General features: G+C 39.5%; 1 protein-coding gene across 1 annotated transcript; it reads right to left on the bottom strand.

Moving 5' to 3' along the window:
• Positions 1-295: 295 nt before the first annotated feature.
• On the bottom strand, positions 296-11,280 carry LOC121374759 (protocadherin-11 X-linked-like). Its single transcript, XM_041501868.1, has 4 exons — positions 8,539-11,280; positions 2,922-3,064; positions 1,444-1,565; positions 296-789 (listed from the first exon to the last, which is right to left on the bottom strand). Exons 1-4 carry the CDS (start codon positions 11,278-11,280, stop codon positions 296-298), a joined length of 3,501 nt encoding a protein of 1,166 aa, XP_041357802.1.
• Between the last annotated feature and the right edge of the window lie 10,753 nt (positions 11,281-22,033).

Here is a 22,033-nt window from a genome sequence, read left to right as displayed (position 1 = left end):
TAATAATACGTGTGACCGGCCCTTTATACAATTCCTAATTTAGTGATAGTGTGTATGTTAGCTCACTGTGTATGCATTAATAAAGTTCACAATTTAATAAAACACAACAAAAATGAGACGACATACACATTAACATACACACATGCACAGGCATTTTTCACGCACAAACACTCTTTCTCACGCACATACACACACACACACACACACACACACACACACACACACACACTATCACAGTGTCTTATTTTAACAACAACAATGTCTTGTTATTTTATGTATTTTTTATTACATACTTTTAGCTATGACTAAACATATCATCAAAATCCTCCAACTGCACGGTATAACTACCGGAAGTCGTTGTGCTAGCGTCATCGTCCACACTGCAAGGGAGACTACTGTAAGAACCGAGGTTCTCCACCCCGCCACCTAGCGGGTGTTTTAGGGCTCTATAGTTCGTGTCTCCCGACCGGCAGGTCCAATCAGATATATTCACAGCTAAATTGTCTTCTTGAAAACTCACCCTCTTCGCACTGCACTGGGGTGTAAAACTGTTTTGTATTCTATCGTTTTGAAACACAGTGGTGCTTGTACACCGAGCACTGCCGCGGTCTGGATTGCTTCTGTGCAACCCGGCCCGGTAATGCTTGGAATGTTCACTAATGGTGTTCCGCCCGGGGTAGTGACGGAGTGGAATATCCGTATTTAAAGAGGCATTCTCGCCAACACGCTGTCTGGGAGGTATTGTGGGTGCAGTTGTTGTCTTCTTTGCCAGATGGCCCAAATTCATACCTGGAAATATTAATAAAAAGCTTACTGCTAAAAGTGAACACACAACTATGTGGGCTGTCTGTGAGAAAAGGAGTTACTTGGCAAACAAGTGTGTGTGTGTGTGTGTGTGTGTGTGTGCGTGCGTGCGTGTATGTGTGTGTGTGTGTGTGTGTGTGCGCGTGCGCCCGCGTGTCTGGTGTATGTGTGGTGTATTTGTGATATTGTGTGTGTGTGTGTGTGTGTGTGTGTGTGTGTGTGTGTGTGTGTTTGTGTCAGTGTGTGTGTGTGGAGACTATGTACTCAGTTTGCGACGTAAAACTGTTTAACTTGGAGCCGGTATTGAGATACGAACCCAGCATCTACCAATAAGTCATCGATTTATTGATATTTTACATACATTTTTCTTAAATTACCCAAAATGCTATGTGTTCAAAACAAACCTAAACGTCTTATCCAACTAAGACATGCACGTTGATTGCGCTTTCGCCATTAGCTTAAATAAAACCAATCAATTTATGTAGTGTTAATTTCAGCGGGCGTTGAAATAGCCAATAATATATCTTTAATTCGATAACCACCATATGTGTGATATCACTGTGCGATACCACAAATCTCAACCAATGTTCTCTACAAGTGGTGTATAAGAAAGATGATTGACTTTGTTGGTGTGTTTACCTTGCCGTGGTGAGACGGGGAGTTGACTGTCGTCCTCACTTCCGCCTCGTCCACTGTCACTAGTTGTCGACTCGCGTGACGTCACGCTCTCCACTTCCACGCTCTCAAAACTGGGCGGGAAGCTGCAAGAACAAAGTAATAATGTAAAATGATAGTCTTTACTAAGTAGAACGCATGCGGGCACAAAAGGAATATGTTTTAAAAATATCGGAAACAAATTTTTAACGGCGTTTTTTTGTGTCTAAAATATAGCTGTTTCCACAATTGAAAGAGGTAGACAGACAGTCAGACAAACATATAGACAGACAGGTAGACGAATTGTGTGTGTGTGTGTGTGTGTGTGTGTGTGTGAGAGAGAGAGAGAGAGAGAGAGAGAGAGAGAGAGAGAGAGAGAGAGAGAGAGAGAGAGAGAGAGAGAGAGAGAGACAGACAGACAGACAGACAGACAGACAGACAGACATACAGACAGAGAGACAGACAGAGAGACAGACAGAGAGAGAGACAGAGAGAGAGAGAGAGAGAGAGAGAGAGACAGAGACAGATAGAGACAGATAGAGACAGACATAGAGAGACAGATAGAGAGAGAGAGAGAGGGGGGAGAGAGAGTAACAGAGAGAGACAGAGAGAGAGAGAGAGAGAGAGACAGAGACAGAGAGACAGATAGAGACAGAGAGAGAGAGAGAGAGAGAGAGAGAGAGAGAGAGAGAGAGAGAGAGAGAGAGAGAGAAGAGAGATATAGAGATATAGAGAGAGACAGAGAGAGATAGAGACAGAGATAGAGACAGAGAGACCGACATAGAGAGAGAGAGAGAGAGAGAGAGAGAGAGAGAGAGAGAGAGACCCTATTGTCATCCGACACCCTAATTCTACTGATTAGGACCATAAAGAATACAAGCCTTTAGAGGTTTACAGGGTACAGTAACGACTAGTACTATTCGTGCTCATTATTTTGTCAAACGTTAAATGATAAAACGAGTTTTCCGTAAATCTGCATGTGTGTATCAATATATCACATTATATTCACGTTCATGGAGGGGGACACGAATGAACGACGGATAGATGGACGAACGGACGAACGAATGAATGAATCCATCAATGTCTATGGATCAATCAATGAATGAACCAATGGCGAATGGAGAATGATATACCATAGATGAGGAAAAAATCGGCTATTGTTGTCAAAGAACAGTAAATTGTGTAAATAAGTATGTGAAGTGAAAAAGTAAAATGGTGAACAAGAAATTATTGGGGGGGGGGGGGGGGGGATCTGGAATATGCATCCGATTCTGTATACGGTCATACTCTGACTGTGTACTTGTAGGATATAGCTGATTATAATTTTTACCCCCCCCCCCCCTCCCCTCCCTCCCCAACAAAAACAACAACAACAAAAAAGAAGAAAAAGAAGAAACACATTTTAACTGCCTCATATAGGCAAACACGGATGCAATATATGTGGTAACACGTTGCAGGGAAACCATCCTCTGGTTGAATTCAATTTCCCTATCACTAAATCTGCGTTCACACCTCCAGCCACTGCGTCAAACCTATCTACATCAGTCCAGGTGCGCTGGTGGTCGTCCTGCCATTGTGGTAGTGGGCGGTAAACAACCCGTGATTGCTGCACACAAAATTCAATGTTTTGTATATCTGACCGATAACACAGCTGAAAGCTGCGGAATACATCACACCAACGGTGTTTGAGGTAAACACGTTATACTGGTGGTCAATCAGGCGGCATCATCTGACACCAGAGCTTCAAACGATGTGACGCAACACGGCATAACTTTACAGTTTCCTGGCAAATTTCAACGCAAATAATGTCTTGCTACTTTGGCACATTGGACAAAGAAGGGAGAAGATTTGAAGAAACAATCTCAGTTAAGAATATCCAACTTTTCCAAGTGTGTAAACAGTTGTTGATAAAGTGTTTAAATAGCCTGACGTGAGTTAAGATTGTATCTTAGCGGTTCCAGCACTACTTGACGTGGACACTCATTCACTGAAGTTACCTGTTGGGACTCCTACGGCGACGTCAACAAAAACAGCCGTGCGCAAATACTGCCCTGTTATTTGATTGACAAACAGTTCCCAGTCAACTTCTAGCCTTGAGGGGAAAGACAAATACAAACTTGGCCAAAGCTCGCTAATTAACTTAGGTTACAGGTCATTATCGAATGTTAAGGTTAACAATCTTCGGGATAACGATCTCTCTACATTAAAGGAAAATGTGTGAAGTAACAAGCTAGTATGAAAAATAAACAAAGCTTGTTGGAAACAAATAGAACGTCAGTGAAACATGTAAAACAGGATTCTGAAATGTATATTAATAACTGTTTTGTGTTTTTTGTTTGTTTGTTGTTTTGTTTTAGTTTTGTTGGGATTTATTGCTTATTTTTATTATGTTGTTTTTTGTGGGTTTCAGCAGTAGGTAAGTTGGTATGTAAGTTGGTGAATACATAAAACACATTCAATATGGAGGGATCGACCCACTGTGGCTAGAGGGTAGGCTGACAGGCAAGCATAGAGACTCTATCTCTCCCTTCCTCTCTCTGTCTCTCTCTCTCTCTCTCTCTCTCTCTCTCTCTCTCTCTCTCTCTCTCTCTCACACACACACACACACACACACACACACACTCCTGCAATCTAACTGCTTAGACACGAAGTTAGAATGCTAGATTTAAGTTGCCCATGCTTAATTTAACCAAGCCATTAAAACTCCCTTTGTAATCATGTCTTTTTCTAGTGGGGGTAAAAAAAAAACGAAATAAAAAAAGAGGAAGAGCTGAAATGAAATTAAACCAACTCCCCTGTGGGAAGTAAAAGTGTCTGTGTTTGATATGGAGGTATTCCAGGCAGCGCTTTGACCAAGTGAAATGTGAGTCACTTGAGCCTAATCCGTTTATGGAGGGTGTCACGAATTAAAGGACCATTGATGTCACACTCCTGATCTCCGCGGAAGGTGGCAGTTTCAAGGGACAATCCAACAGGAAGATCAAAATGAAAATTGCCGCGACATTATCGACACACCGAGACTATTTGGAAAGGAAAAACCACCAGTTAAGGGAATTCGATGACTCACGCGCGGAACTTGATGCAGCCGCATGGAAGCGACGTGCATTACACGTGCAGTATGTCAACATGCTCGTCAACCGAACATGTAGCTAGGGCTTTAATTTCAATAAATCGTGTAAGGAAATGGCTCCATTATGCGTGAATCGATTCTAATTGAGAGTTCGCTAAAAGTTCATGACGGCCCTTCACGCTCTTAGCTAAGTCCTTTGGTGATATTGCGACGGTCTACAGTACTTGTCTATGCATTGGAAGCTCCCTAGTTTGCAATAAAGTAAAGCTAATATTAAAACAAGTGATATGGTGCCAGTAATACGGTTGATTATTACCGTTTTTAGCGTGCTCGTGATACGGTAACTTATTGACGTTTATAACGTGACACGGTAAACTGTAATTCTTTATGGGTCATATTTTGATTTATTGCATTATGTGCTGTGTAAACCGGCCTCGGTGGTGTCGTGGTTAAACCATTGGACATAAGGCAACTAGGTGCTGGGTTCGCAGCCCGGTACCGGCTCCCACCCAGAGCAAGTTTTAACAACTCAGTGGGCAGATGTAAGGCCACTACACCCTCTTCTCTCCCACTAACGACTTCCCCACTGTCCTGGACAGACAATCCACATAGCTTAGGTGTGTGCCCAGGACAGCGTGCTTGAACCTTAATTGGATATAAGCACTATCTCCAAAAATACCCTAGGTTAACACTACGGTAGGCTAATAGTACTAAAAATGGAGGTATACTTGAAGAAGATGACGAAGAAGAAGAAAAGAACAAAAGTAAAGGAACAGGAACTAAAGCAAAGAAAACAGTTTGCTTTGTTTAACGACAGCACTAGAGCACATTGATTCATTAATCATCAGCTATTGCAAAAGCGAAGAAAGCAAATGTGGAGAAGGAGGAAATATGAAGAAATGAAACAATATCAACAAAAAGTAGAAAAAAGGTAAAACATTAAAAAAAAGAGTTGATAAATCTAGTTTTGGAAGCGGCTTTCCTCACCAGGCACCAGATAGGGATTCATGGAATCAACCACTATTTTATCAAATGCCCAATCGACTCTGTGTTCTGCAGAGGTACGACCATGATCACGTATTACGGTTTTGTCGTTCAAATTTGGTTATCTTGAAATAATTGAATAAACAGTTACTAGAAATAAAAAAAATTAATTAAATGACTGCTTATAAAAATAAAATAAAATAAAATAAGTAAAATAAAATAAAATAAAATAAAATAAAATATATATTATTTTTTTTAAATCACGAGTTGACAGTGAGTACCACAGTTATGTAAGATTGCGTTCCGTTGTCGTGATCTTACGTAACGCTCGGGCTGGTCATTTACATAAAGGGAACAGATGGCAGGTCCATGGGAATTGCGTTGGGTAACGCTGTTACGATAATCATGAAAAGATTTAAACTTGTAACAGGTGCATTTGGTTGTAAAATTTACATTTCAACATGTAGTTCATAAATATATAATCGTTCATGACAGACATTAAAATGTATTATTATCATGAAACGGAATACATCAATAATTATCGTTTGCAGTTTCATCTGACTGTACTAAAATATTGTCTAAAAGCTACATTATTCATCCTCTCATGTTTTAAATACAGGTGAACGGCCATGTGAGCGATATTATTTTATACCCGAATGTAAACATTTTAAATAAATTGGATTAAATATGATTAAATTAGTTATAACTTATAATTAAATTAAATTAAATTAAACACAATTAAATTAAATTAAATTAAAATTAAAATTAAAAAATTAAAATTAAAATTAAAATTAAATAAAATTAATAATTTCATTCTGCGTTTGCTTTTGTTCCCAGATGTACTAGGTTGTGTCTTAAATCGTTACAATTCAGCCAATAATATATTTAAGAATTTTGAAATGTTCTATTTGTAGCAGCTACAAACTGCCTAGCCAGTTAATCGATTTCTGATTGTTTCTAAATCCGTGTGGCGTATGAGAAAGTGTGAAAGAGGAAAGAGTTGATCCCAGAAAGAGACTTCATGATGCGCCGACCTCTGGTAGCGAGAAGTGCACGTAGCGATCTGATTAGCAAACATTCTGTGTTTAATACCATTTGAAAAGGACCGTCGGGGGAAGGTGGGTGGTATAGCGCGCACCTGTCTCCACAATGGGGAGCTCGTGGGAGCAAGTGCGGAAGTCAACAGGACACAAATCAAGAGCATGTGCCGCAAACTGGCCATCTTGTCACAAACAGGAGTAAATCAACATCGCGCCAGAATAATGGGGTGGCTGAATCTCAGCTACTTCAGTATCAAATCGACAATATCTTTAGGTATCAATATAACACAGAGCCTTGAGGATACTCATGACAAAACTGTGGTAGCATGTACATGTGGTTTATTGTGACTTTCAATAGCACAAACATAGTGTACATTTCTCTTTTTAATTTATAAACAGCTGTGTGATAAGATAAGTTAAAACTATAATAGTATACACATACCAAAGAACAAATATTTTCCCATCATATTTAACCTAGGATAAAAAATATAATTGTCCCTCGCTAACAGTCAAACATGCTATGACCAAGAGAGAGAGAGAGAGAGAGAGAGAGAGAGAGAGAGAGAGAGAGAGAGAGAGAGAGAGAGAGAGAGAGAGAGAGAGAGAGAGAGAGAGAGAGAGAGTTGAGCAAAACATACTTTTTTTTTAATCCGCCTTAATAAAATGAGAAATAGTGGAATATTTTAATTTTGTTTCAAAGAGAGACCATAATCTGTTTGTTATGTATCGATCTAATACACTGACATTGAAATCGATATAATACATTATTTTATGGAATTTGTATCATACGGAAATTTCCCAGTCTATTATTCAGGTGATAACTCCCCAAATGACGAACATCTCCCTCTTATCAATCGTATGATCATTACAAGTGTCACGTTACGAGATGTAAGACATGTGATGATACGTGCAGCTCGTAACTAACAGATTCAAACACAGTACTTTGTTTCAACGGTGAAGCTATTAAGTCATCGTCATTACGAAATAATCACAGGTTTCTCACAGTGTTCTAGTTATTATTGGCCAAAATTATGTCATCATGTTATAGCCAGGATTGGAATTATTTTATTTTCGTCGTAGTGTTTATACGACATGCAAGAGGTCGCAGGATCGACCCCGTTCCACTGACGTCCAAAGACGTGATTGTTATATCCTTTTATTTTAAATCCCAATCAGTAAATAGTTTTGGTATATTTGCTACTGAATTTATAATATTGGTTGCAAGTAACAGATTTTCTGATTATATTTATCTGCCTGTGTGTCTACTTATTTATCCGTCCATTATAATTTTGTATTGTATTGTATTGTATTCATTGGCACTGTATTGCATTGTATTCGTTGGCACTATATTGTATTGTATTCATTGGCACTATATTGCATTGCATTGGATTGTATTGTATTACCCATATGGGCTCAAATATAAGGGGTAATACTTTTTCGATCTCTGCGCCGTGTGCAGATTGCTTCTACAGCCACTGATTGGCTGGCTTAAAAATCATGACGTTCGGTTAGTTACTTGTCATGGCCGGAACTTCACTTTCTTTCATATAATGTTTCCATTCATGAGTCAGATTACACATACGTTATACGATATACAAAGATTTACAGAATAAAACTAACTCTTTTGCTTCGTAAACATGAAAATGGTATATTTTCATAAGCAGCGTTTTTTGTATTACATGTAATGCGCGTAAGAATATATGACGTAATGGCTGATGGCTTTGTTGTAGACTGCAGAGGAATTTTTACATTAAAAATAAGTTAAAATTGAGAATGAGTAATAAACAGAATAACCACCTCGCTACGAAGATTACGAATTGTCTGTCACTCGTGAATGAATGTTGTAAAATTACAACATTCATTCACTCGGGACAGATAATTCATAATTCCTCGTAGCTCATTAGTTATTCTCTAAAGTATTACATATTATTTTACATTACACAATTACAGTTATTGCTAAATTGCCAGTAAATAATGCATGTTTACCTTCCCAAATGTGAAGAAATCCTGGTTTCCGTAACGATGTAGAGATGTCTGAGGGTAATATGCATCTGGTGCTACTTGTCCTGACTCAGCTGGCTCCAACTCGAACGTCTGATCGGTCATCTTCGGCTTGTACAATCTCTCAATGCTTTTAGTGGAATCACGAAATCCTGCTTTAATGTCCTCACAGCTGCTGTCCTGCCATGTGCCGACATCTCTCTGTCTGCTGTCCTCCTCCTGGGCGCTTGATTTCACGGCGTGCTGTCGTCTGCTGAAGTCAGTTCGCCTGATGAACAGGATGATGGTTACAATGATCACCGAGATGATGACAGTGACGCCAGCGACCACTCCGGCAATAATCATGTACCTCTTAGCTTCAGCATCAGCTGCCCTTGATTGGGCAATGGTGCTGTTTGTAAATGTTATTTTGATGTAGAGTTTGGCGCGGGATTCCTGCTGTGGACGACCACCATCTTGAGCTTTGACGATGAGCTCATAATGGCTGTCGTCCTTCACGGTGATTCTTCGATTGAGGATAATCTCGCCCGAGTGTTCGACGATTGCAAATAAATCTCTCTTGTTACCGTCGATGATGAAGTAAGATATCTTAGCATTTATTCCTTCGTCGCCGTCAGTGGCAGAAACCTGACTGACGTTCGTCCCTGGTACAGAGTCAGAAAGCACGACCACTGTGTTATCATGCTCAGTGGGGAACACAAAGATCGGTTCGTGGTTGTTTACATCTTCAACAAATATTGCAACTTCTCCAACAGAACTTAATGGGGGTTCACCTTTGTCTGTCGCCATCACACGAAATCTATACTGTATTCTGACCGTCCTGTTCAGCTTCCTGTCTGTTCGAATTACACCATTTGCAAATACCACAAATGGAATGTCACCATCAGAAGACATCATTTTGTATTCAATTTCTGAATTTATTCCTGCATCAGAATCTCTAGCAGATAGCTGACCTATACTTTTGCCAGGTGGAAGCATTTCGGGCACATACAGTTTAAGAGGTGTGGAAGGAAATTCTGGTACATTGTCGTTGAGATCAAGAATACTAACCACAACTGTTGCAGATCCCGTGAGCGCCTCGCTTCCATGGTCAATAGCACTGACAACAAAGGTAATCTTGGAAACGGTTTCTCTATCAAACATCTTGTTAGCTGAGATGACTCCTGTATGCGAATCCACCGAGAACATAGAGGATGCTTCAGAGCTAAGAGTGTACGATAGTTCGGCATTTACACCAAGATCTGAATCACTCGCAAGAACTTGGACAACAAAGGAAGAAGAAGAATTTTCAGTAAGGTTTGCATAGTACGTGGTATTTTTAAACGCTGGGGTGTTGTCATTTACATCTGTGACAATGACAAGGAAACTAACATCCGCATTCATGCTGGGACTACCTCCATCACTGCAGAAAATGCTTACATTATGCTGTGGTTTGGACTCTCTATCCAACATTTTGCTTGTGAGTATAGCAAACCCTTTTCCTTCCAGCTCCTCCACAATAAAACTGTTATCCATCGACTGACAACTGACGATACCGTTTGGACCCGAATCCGCATCTTGTACCTTGACATGTCCAACAAATGTTCCCACTCTCGATCCTTCTGATAAAAGAACCGTGTCAGAGTACACAGCGGCAGTGAGGATGAGATCCAACTTTGGTGCAGTGTTACCCACATCCAGAACCGATATAATTATCTTTGCCTGTGACGCCAAAGGTGGCTGTCCAAGATCGCCTGCCTCAACGAAAGATTCGAATATTTTCCCTGACTCATACTGCAGTGGCTTCCTCACACGTATTTCTCCAGTAGACGGATCCAATAAGAACAACTCTTCTATTCTGGAAGACCTCGTCGAACTGAACTTGTATCGAATTTTAGCATTCCGACCTACATCGTCATCCACGGCTGTCACAACGCCAACTACAGAATTCACGACACTGGTTTCGTTAACTGTTATGTTGTAAACGTTCTGGCTGAACTGTGGTACTTTGTCGTTGACATCAGTGACGTCTAAGTGAACCGTGAGGGTTCCTGTTAGTTGAGGATCACCGCCGTCGGTAGCGATCACAAGGAACGTGTACCTGCTCTGTTTCTCCCTGTCTAGAGATTTCAGAACAATCACTTTCAGGTTTGTACTCCCATCCAGTTTGGTATCGACCTTAACCTGGAACATGTCGTTGTGTGAAGCTACCGAATACGTCTTGACAGAGTTGTTTGTCCCTGTGTCTCTATCAAACGCCTCGTGCAGCTGAATAGTTCTCCCCGTCAGTTCAGACTCGATCAGGTACTTGGTCACTTCGCTCGGGTTAAACTCAGGAGAATTGTCATTGATATCGTCTATTATTATCTTCACGGTGATTATTTTTAGCAATGATGTCATGTTAGACAGAACTGTGACATCAAAAACAATTTCGCAAGGTGATACACTACAAACTTCTTCCCTGTCGATCATTGCCGTGGAAAATATGGCACCATTTCTGCGGTTGATGCTAAACATGGAAGCCGTTTCGAGGGTGTTGGGGTTTAAGAAACTATATCTCAGCGTCCGCAGAATTTCTCTTGGTAGTTGCTTGGCAATGCCGCTTGCTTCAGAGACATTCCCTACGAAAGAACCCGCTGCCTTCTGTTCCAAAAGGTGAAATATGACGTCATTCTTATTCGATGATGCTGGACGAAAGATGATAGCACTAAGGACTATTACTAAAGACGAATACTGGACAAAAGGCATGATGATGTCTTTCTTCAAGACCGTTGTGCAGTATGTTTTATCTTTTCATTCATTGGTCTTTCACTTCTGCAACCTGGAATAAGAAGTAGAACATAATTAAGAAAAGACAGGAAGTAATACAATACAAACTGGTACAATGTATACACAGAGTCAAAGTTACTTAAGCATCACACGATTTAGTAGTCTTTACTTATTCTTCTCTCCAATTAGCTAATGTGTAAGACGGTTTACGTATTCAAATTCGCTTCTTTACACAAGACAAAATCCAAATGATGTTTTGACAAAAGTGTGATGATATGTTTCCATGATTCAATGTTAGTTGCTCAGAATAGGTCAATTTGTAATAAGAGTCTATGCCATAGCCAGGTCAAAATATCCTATTGACTCTTGTTTCGTGCCGGAAAATTAAATGAAATGCGATAATTGCTTTGTCGTGAATATGGCTGATAATATGTTCCATATTGTTGATACTCTGAATACACAATCACAACTACTACGACCTACAAATACCGATCGCATTAGTGTATGGTTCAGGCATATATAACGGAGTCGTACACGAGTATTATCTATTCCATTTGTTGATAAATACCACGAATTGTTGCCTTTGGCATAGAGATGAACTGTCACCGTATCGGGTCATCGGTTACAGAAACAACAAAAGAACGCTGCTCTAAACGAAACGCCGTCTTTTTGTGTCTCGCAGTGTATACTTCTTCATGTATCTGATCTCTATTTTTCATCCATCGAAAGCTATCTCTGACACTATCAGGAGTCGGCCAGTGAAACTCGTAGTGTCAGAAGACAGTGACTTGCAGTTATTCTTTTCTTTTCGCCTGTGTCATTATTTTATCACGTTCAAGTAATAGAAAGATTGATATCGCGTATACCTGCTAGATATAAAAACAGACGAAAACGCCAAGCATGTTGTCTCCGGGCCTTTTCTAATAAAAATGTCTGTCATTATTGCTTAGATTGTTTTTACATTTGTCAACACAGACACATTTTTCAACTAACGTTCAAATATTTATTAAATATATTAAAGGGACAGACCCTAGTTTTTACACACTATGACACATTTTTCATCTAGACCCTAGTTCCAACCCGTAAAAATGGACATTAAGTTTGGTTAACTTACAAACCTGTAACAAATTTGGATACAACAGAGTGAAACAGAGTCTGTGACGTTGAAATACACTTAAAACTAGACTAAACCGCGACTCCACAACCGTTAGTTCTCAGACGCACGTGCGTTTTAAAAAATATAAAAAATGCATTTTGTGGTATTAGAAACACCAGGATGACCAGAAACACTTCGGTTGTACGGAAATGGATAAACTAAACAATAAAATATAAGTAATGTTTGAATTCAGTGATCATAAACGGCTCTAGTGGTAAAAAACATGCCTTAGTGTTTAAAAACTAGGGTCTGTCCCTTTAATATCATTTATTCATTTATATATGTATATTAACAATTTAAAACAAGCAGATGGAAAATGAGACACCATTTTCTTACAAATTATAATTTGACGAACACACTAACGACCAGTACTCTAATTTATATAATTTTGATTTAGAAACTTAATTTCGTTAACGAACAATAACAAATCAAATTATAGTTAATAGTTAATTAATATTTAACTTAAAATGCTATGTCATTTAAACTATCAATTAAATGTCGTTACCTGTTACCTGCTGTTTAGAATATGCGAACAGTTAATATTGTTTATCGGAAGCGTGGAGCTCCATACAAGTAAATCAGGACTGGCAAATGTGACCCTTTCAGATTTCGATAAACCAGTTGACGTTCACAATCACTTGCAGTCTTATTTATATGCGTGCCTTATCTTTGCTCAGCGCGCGCTCTTTACACCTCTCGAAATCCACCAATACACCCGATTGTATCCAGTAGTCCCCCGGGTGTCCATCGGACTGGTTTATTCAAATATCTTTTGTTCCGGTAATCATGAAAATTGTTTCAATGGCTGGAAACCGCTTCTGCATTCACTGTGTATTGGTTGGAGATTACATGCCACACAAAGTCGATGTGTGCTTAGGGATAAAGACGTCGACAAGGTGAATTCGGCGTTAAGGTCTTTCTTAGAATAATCCACAAATATTTGTTAGCGAAATCGCTTCTTCTTAACAAGCCGAACTTCCAAAATGCGAAAGCAAACACGCATTGTGTTTAATGAATGTCTCACTGCGGTATCTAAGAATTTAAATTAAGACAAATTCATTAAGGAATCCACGGAGAGAGAGAGAGAGAGAGAGAATATCAAGGTGTAGTTGATGAAACGTTTCCAGACAGATGTTTCGCCTGCAGTTAAACCTACCAGAAAGGTTGTTTTTAGTTCACGTGATCATAAACCATACTGTGACAAGTGTGTCGGCTGTATATATTTTGACGTCTGTTGTATATATTTTGACGTCTACTGATTTCAGCTAACTTAATTAATAATGCCAAGTTGGCTGGAAAGTATTTCCAATATATTCTAAGCCAAATCGAAGAAGAATTCGTAGAAAATATTTAAGATGTGACTGCTCGTGTGCGTGTGCAGTATCCTTGTACATAATTTCATGATTTGTTCTTAAATCTAACTGTATTTTCAGTTTCCACAATACGAGCATTTACTAGGCCACGGCTATTACACAATTCGTAATATTTTAAAGGCTTGCTTACGCATCTAAATATTAAACATTTAAGTTGCAAATCTTAATATTTATCCAAAGGATTGGGAAGAAAAACCCAACAACAACAAAAAATATTTGCATTACTTTCAGCAATGGGATAGACATCTTTCAAGAAAATGTAAATTATAATTTGCTAATGGACAGAACAACACGTCGTTTTTACAAGGTTCTTTCTCAAATGACACCGAAAGTGCGATTATCACCGTGGGGGAAAACACGCAACAATCCTTCGACAAAACCATATTTGAAGATGAAACGTCGCTAATACCGTCACGTCCCGTGACAACACTCGCGGAGACATTACGGTAATTTGTTTGCGATGAATCCAAGCTGAACTCGGCTAATATCTCGGTATTTCCCCAACGACAGAGAAGAGACATTAAAGAGAATTAAACGGAGATTAAATTTGTCATAGGAATTATCAGCTGTCTAAAGGATCCCGGTGGACTGGTGGGTGGGGTGGGGAGGGGGGTGACTCGTACATCACAATTTGTTTTCCCGCTGCTGCGACGCACCACTGCGCCGAATCACGCTATCTCGATTATTGATGGTCTGTTTCAACAGCAATCATTGTGTCGAACTTCGACACTAATTCTGAAACGGTCTGCCAATTGCACGTATAATGCTCGGTGGCTCTGTGTCATAACAACTTAACCCGCAATATGGGATTAGAAACAATGGACTAGTTCGAAATGTGGGTAAATGAACCATACAACATGTTATAAATAGCAAATAACATTATTTGTTTTCCATTTTGCAATAACAGAAATAATGTTAGTAAAATTAAATGATTGAAGCCACACGAAGGAATATATTGTTTTTTATGTAACAAGCAAAAGCAAATAAATTGGGTTTAAGTAAAGCAATTTAGTCATAAACTCTAATGACAGAACTGGATTTTTTTTTTCAATGACGCAGCATTCAACTCATACGGTTATACGGCGTCAGACATGTGGTTAATATAAGGACCACACGGATAATAAGAGGGGGAACTTGCTCCCAACTCCATGGGCTACTCTTTTTGTTTAACAACAAGGGATATTTTATATGCATCATCCTCAGAAAGAATACTTCATATCACGGCCTTTTTTTTTTTACACCACTCGTTGAGCCCTGACTGGAACAAGAAATAGCCAAATGAGCCCGCCTTCGGGGATCGATCCTAGAGCGACCGCGCATAAGGCGAGTACTACGTCAAAAACGATTTGATTAAGATTTCTGCATTGATAGTGCTTATATCTACATACGGTTCTGGCCACTCATCTCAACTTTCTGAGGTATCTATTAACAGTAGTTGTTAGTGGTTTTTGAGAGACCTGTGACAGTGACCGTACATCTATTTATTCAGCCGATAAAACTCTGGATGAGCCTGTATCGGAATACGCATATAAAATATATAATAAATAATTCATTTTTAATCAGTTATATTAAGTCTTTTAATATTTACACATTCGTTGTCGTCATACAAACGTTATGCCACGTGGCGTAAAAGAATAGCATGCACTGTTATGTGTACGCAAACAATTAATCAAGGAAACAATTAAGAGCCTATTTGTGTCACTGTAGATGGTTACACACTGAAAGCTATGAAATATGCTGACGCCTGGCACGAGTGAGATGTACAGACGGCCTAACGGAGAGTCGCCATATTAGTGTAAGTCTCACTGGAACCACCCATAATTCAGCGCGCCAGGACACGAGTTCTGTGTTCATTAAGACATTAATTAAGTCAAACATGGCGTTTATTGCGCTGGCCTCCACACAACCTGTCCGAACAGTGTGCAGCTTGACCGATGACATGTTTGATCAGAAATTATGCCACCATAAAATGCACCCGAGCATCGCCATATATATAATTCACACAGGAACTGTCCCGATTTCCCAACATGTCCCTCTGCTTGATTAGTCTGCGTGACGTTAGGATAGTAAATACAAGACGATAATTCAATCTAGGGGTTGATCTCATGTCATGCTTTATACTGATTTTGAAATTAAACAATTTGGCGATATTTATTTTAAATGTTTCAGGAAACACGCCAGGCACAAAGAAACACAATCTATTGATGCTTCCCCACGGTTACCACAAGTATAACCTAGTTTTTTTCCCCACAAGTAATAAAGTTTATTCTTTGAATGATGACACTGGCCTCTGTGTTGCAGTTGTTAAGCCACCCACCTTAGGGTTGTGGGTTGTGGGTACTGGGCTCGATTCCAAGTAACGTTACCTGCGTTTTAACGGTTCAGTGAGAGAGGCGTAAGACCACTATAGCGATTTCTCTCTTACTAACCATTAACAATTAACCCCCTGGATAGAGAGCCGAGATAGCTGATATGTGCCCTGGATAGAGAGCCGAGATAGCTGATATGTGCCCTGGATAGAGAGCCGAGATAGCTGATATGTGCCCTGGATAGAGAGCCGAGATAGCTGATATGTGCCCTGGATAGAGAGCCAAGATAGCTGATATGTGCCCTGGATAGAGAGCCAAGATAGCTGATATGTGCCCTGGATAGAGAGCCGAGATAGCTGATATGTGCCCTGGATAGAGAGCCGAGATAGCTGATATGTGCCCTGGATAGAGAGCCGAGATAGCTGATATGTGCCCTGGATAGAGAGCCAAGATAGCTGATATGTGCCCTGGATAGAGAGCCAAGATAGCTGATATGTGCCCTGGATAGATAGCCGAGATAGCTGATATGTGCCCTGGATAGAGAGCCGAGATAGCTGATATGTGCCCTGGATAGAGAGCCGAGATAGCTGATATGTGCCCTGGATAGAGAGCCGAGATAGCTGATATGTGCCCTGGATAGAGAGCCGAGATAGCTGATATGTGCCCTGGATAGAGAGCCGAGATAGCTGATATGTGCCCTGGATAGAGAGCCAAGATAGCTGATATGTGCCCTGGATAGAGAGCCAAGATAGCTGATATGTGCCCTGGATAGAGAGCCGAAATAGCTGATATGTGCCCTGGATAGAGAGCCGAGATAGCTGATATGTGCCCTGGATAGAGAGCCGAGATAGCTGATATGTGCCCTGGATAGCGCGCGTAAACCTAAAATGTATTTAAACACGAGAATCAAATTAAGTAAAATGAAAGAAATATGTTAAAGGATGTTCGTGGAATATCGATGTAGATTGAAATTTAAAGCAGTATACTATGGAATTAATTTGAAAAGCTTGTATTTGTGAACACGTGCTGTTTTGTTTTTAAACAGTTTATAACATATTTACATGCAGCAAGAGATATACGAAGAGATCTTGTGGGACAGATGCTACTAGAGCTGAGCGGTACTGAAGTTTCAGGTTCGGTATTATTTTTGGTATGCTCGGCTTTATATGCATGCCCGAGTAAGTCTCACCCTCTAATTTCATCTAAATAAAATAAAATTTCTTACACAATACCCTCATATCTCTCTCTTCTCTTCAGCTATTTTGTGTTCGTCAGATATACTGTTAGTGCTTAACTAAATAGCGGATAAAAATTTTCAATACTGAAATTTCGGTATTTTGAAATATACCGCCCAGCTCTAGATGCTACGTGTATCAAAATAATTATTACAATTGACCCCTCGCTTGGTAATCACCAGTTTTAAAGAGTATTGCATTCGAAGAGTATTACATATTAAAACACCAAATTTCTCTAATGGATCATTTGTATGTTATTAGTATAGGTATTTTGTTAATAACCCTAACTTTTTTCTATGTTATTACTGTTTTATTAATAGCCCTAACTTCTGTGTTATTACTATTTTGTTAATAACCCTATCTTCATTTGTTTTTCTTCATTAAGCAAATGTCTGGCTTGTCACATCGACTGTATCAGACGTATCACCGGCTGCGTTCCACATGTCTCAAGGTCTACGTTCGCAGATTAACCATGATCATTAGGCTCAAAATCAATAACAAATGACCAGATGCAACATCCGGGGTTATCAAGTTGAAACTGGTGAATCTTGTAACATGGGAGTAGCCGTTGATGAAGACAAACGAACTCAGCTTTTTGAAGTGAAGCAAAGCCCCAGGGCCCCCGAGCTGGCAAATTACAGCGGGAACCTGGTGGTAAATTACCGAGGGAGAATACCTCCACCAGCCACATTGTTCTTGGAAATGAGAATATATGAGCAATCGTACACACATTAAGTCATTGTCTTCAGAAGCTGGTGTTGTGGCCATTGTCGTGCCAATAAACGAAAAGGAAGTTTTATTACCTGGGCCAACACCCCGGCCTTTCGAGGAAATCGCCATTTCGGGATTTACGAGACAAACGCAGATTTCGTTTCAAACGAATGTTAATCAATCTGAGCCTTTTTTGAAGGGCACGAATGGTGACGTTCATTTATTATCGCGTGCTGCTAATGGCCCATAAAACATAGAATTAATGTAATTATTTGGCTGTTTGCGAGACTCGCAATACAATTCGGACACTGAAGTGCGGTCTACCATGCTTTTGGATGGGTCCGATCGCGAACAAACTAACACGTGATTTAATGCTAAATGATCAAATTTATGATGACAGAAAAATAACAGTGTCGCTTTAAATATACAGCCGGGCAGGTATTCGTTGGTGTGGGCTGTGAGTTATACACGTCACGTTCCCACAATACAAAAACCAGGGTTAATGCATGGCCAGTTCATCAGATGTCCGCGGGCTACCTTTAATCTAAATATTTGTCCATATTCGATATTCCATAAAATAATAAGCATGAGAAGACCCGTATTGACAGTCACGCCAGTGAACCTATCTCCGTTGTAACCTTAAAACCGCCACATCAAAGGCGCGTTTCACAATGGATGTAAGAATTTCCACAGCCGACAAAAAGCGTTCTAGTATGTAAGGTTGTAATTGGATGTCAAAGTGGACAATTTACCGGGTGGATGCAGGTTCGATTCACCATTGATCGCCTTGTTGATCTGTTTGCCGAGTTTTCGTATAGCACTTATCCTCGACAGCCGATTTATTGCTTCTTCATATTTGTATATGTTTGTGTGAAACTTAAATCGTTTTATCATCAGCAGCAAAAGCGAAATAGTATAATTATTGTCAGGGATTCTGATTATGGTAGGTGGATATGGTTAGGATGAAAGGCCGGATATTTGTTGTCATAGTGTGGATCGCTGTTGTTAGTACCAATGATTTTAGTCGGCTGTAATTGTTGTAATCATTAATAAGATGGAGTGGGGTATTTAGGTATGGGCGTAAAATGGATTTTTAAAAATTATTTATTTTGTTTAAAAAATAAAATTCACCTGGTACGAGGTTGTAACGGTAATTTGTATTAAAAATAATAATTAAAGAAACACAAAATTGATGTCTTCTGTATTAAAGAAAATATATCTGTAACCATTCGTTTATCTTAATCTTAAAATACACATATTATAGCAGAATTTGATCAGTGCTAATTTAAGAACTAAATTTTATATATTTTATTAGAATGAATGAATGAATGAATGAATGAATGAACGAATGAATGTTTGACGACACACCAGCACAAAAATACACATCGGCTATTGGGTGTCAGAGAGGTTACATTTGATTAGAAAGGCATTTTATTAGAAAGACGTTGTAAATATACCCATAGGTGTTCTATCCATTTCAGATTTTTACATAATAATCGATTATTTATTTATTTAATTATTTATTTGTAAACCTTTAAGCTCTTCTGCGATACACTTCAGGCAACTGGCCTCTTTGTCCGTAACAGAAGTTAGTGGCTCGTGAGAAAGAACTCGGTGTAGAGGTCTTACAACTACACATTGATATGTTATAACTAGTTTTGAGCGACGTCCGTTATTGGGATTCGATCTCAGTTCCAATGAATTATACATCCATTGACTCAACCACTACATCAGCTAGGAAGGCTTGAAATAAATATTGCACAACCTGTACAGATGTTTGGCAATTGTCTTCCACAATGTTGCCTACAGTGTTGCTGATTATCACGAACAGACTGGTAATACCTTATTTAATTGTTGAAACTCCAAGCCAGTTAATGAAAATACGTCTTGCTGCTTATCAATTATTAAGTCAACTTAATAAACACCGACCCTTAAGGGGTATAGGGTGTTTGAGAATAATTAACTCCAACAAAATTCACAAAGGATGCAAATTAGTCGAGGTCATTGTAGGGTAGTCTGTGTAATGGTCGCAATTAGTTCTACTTCAAAGTGCCGCCGTATTCCGCGCGCTCTATAGTAGTAATTTCTCTCTTGAAGTAACCAGTTTATCTTCCAGCGAGATTTCCGTCCATTAAATGATATTATTCTATATTCTTTCATAATATATTTGCCGTAGATAAACGCTCGAAAGGTGTGGTAATCGTATATAAAGATATCGCGCGTTGAATAAACCTAATCTATCATCTTTCATGCTCAATTTGAGTTTACAATTTGTAATCAGTAACGAACGGAGGGCAACAAAAGCTGTAGTCAATTGAGAGGAATACAAATTTAAGTCTTCACACTACGAAAATAAATTGCAACGGTAGTCCTTCTAAACTCCAAAATAAATGTGTAGTTTTCTTTTATGTATAGAGGAGGTTTCTAAAGTCGTTTTCTATGTCCCTTTTACATAATTTTTTTTTCATAAATAACAGTAATAATTTTTAAGAACATTAATATATGTATATAAAACTGCTTAGACGTGAACATATAGATTTTAAAAGAATATGCAGTAAAATACTATGCGTTTCAATAAAAAAAATGTCTGGATATGGCCTTATCTAGCGAAATGATTGTATATGTGACTATTATTATAGTCAATGAAATGAATATTAATTTTGTTTGACACGTCAATATATTGTAAATTACAGCTACAGAGCGTCTAACAAAAGCTTACTGTATCACACAGTCAAGAAAGAAAGAAAGAAAGAAAGAGAAAGAAAGAAAGAAAGAAAGAAAAGAAAAATATTTTTCTATATAATGTTGTTCACTTTTTCACAGAAAGAAGTTCATCATTTGATGTACGAGTGCGAATGGGTGTAGGGTTGGTGGCGAGTCGGAGGATTGGGGAAATTCGAGTCCCCGGGGGGGGGGGGGGGTGGTCGTACGATATGTCGAACCTCACTCGAGTGCTCTACCACTGAACTACAGGTCCCCATGTTAATACAGAGTCCATGGACACATTCTAATTGAATATCTTGGACTCGGAATATCATTCACAGCATGATTACAGTGTACACCAATACACCAGAGTGGTAAAAACGTCAGTGAGGGTAATGAGATGATAACCATCGGAATGACCTAGGAGCGCCATAACCATTAAGCGCCACGTTTAACTCAAGTACTGGGAGAACATTCCCACACAGCGTGCCATCAATGGCAGAGAACAGTCCGATACAAATACATCGGCACCAATTTCATTATTGGATTGTACGTCCTAGGGTGCACATCGCACACGCCAGTGTTTTAATGTGTCCCAAGATCACCATGTGGATCGGGAACACTGATGTTGTGTCACTCGAGTGTATCAGGAAGTGGCCAGGAAAGGATCAACTCCGATGAAAGGCTGAGATGGAAAGGATGGAAGGATGGACCGAGATATAAAGAACGCACTGAGATGGAAAGGACGGAAAGATGGACTGAGATCGAAAGCATGGAAGGATGGACTGATATGAAAAGGATGAACGGATGGACTGAGATGGAAAGGATGGACTAAGATGGACTGAGATGGAAGGGATGGAAGGATGGACTGAGATGGAAAGGATGGAAAGATGGACTGAGATCGAAAGGATGGAAGGATGGGCTGATATAAAAAGGATGAACGGATGGACTGAGATGGAAAGGATGGACTAAGATGGACTGAGATGGAAAGGATGGAAGGATGGACTGAGATGGAAAGGATGGAAGGATGGACTGAGATGGACAGGATGGAAGGATGGACCGAGATGGACAGGATGGAAGGATGAGCTGAGATGAAAAGGATAGAAGAATGGACTGAGATGGAAAGGATGGAAGGATAGACAGATGGAAAGGATACACTGAGATAGAAAGGATGGACTAAAATGGAAAGGATGGACTGAGATGGAAGGGATGGACTGAGATGGAAGAATGGACTGAAATGGAGAG

Source organism: Gigantopelta aegis, chromosome 6, assembly GCF_016097555.1.
Source record: "Gigantopelta aegis isolate Gae_Host chromosome 6, Gae_host_genome, whole genome shotgun sequence".
NCBI lineage: Eukaryota > Metazoa > Mollusca > Gastropoda > Neomphalida > Peltospiridae > Gigantopelta > Gigantopelta aegis.
Note: the sequence above shows the minus strand (reverse complement) of the source record. Positions and strands in the feature narration are given on the sequence as shown.

Bases quoted from the DNA above. Each gene is read 5' to 3' on its own strand.
- LOC121374759 (XM_041501868.1), bottom strand. From the start codon at position 11,280: ATGCCTTTTGTCCAGTATTCGTCTTTAGTAATAGTCCTTAGTGCTATC. The intron at 3,065-8,538 runs GTAAACATGCAT...TTTTGTGTGCAG, and splicing joins ATTTCTTCACATTTGGGAAG to CAATCACGGGTTGTTTACCG. The intron at 1,566-2,921 runs GTTTCCCTGCAA...TTGTTCTTGCAG, and splicing joins TTGAATTCAACCAGAGGATG to CTTCCCGCCCAGTTTTGAGA.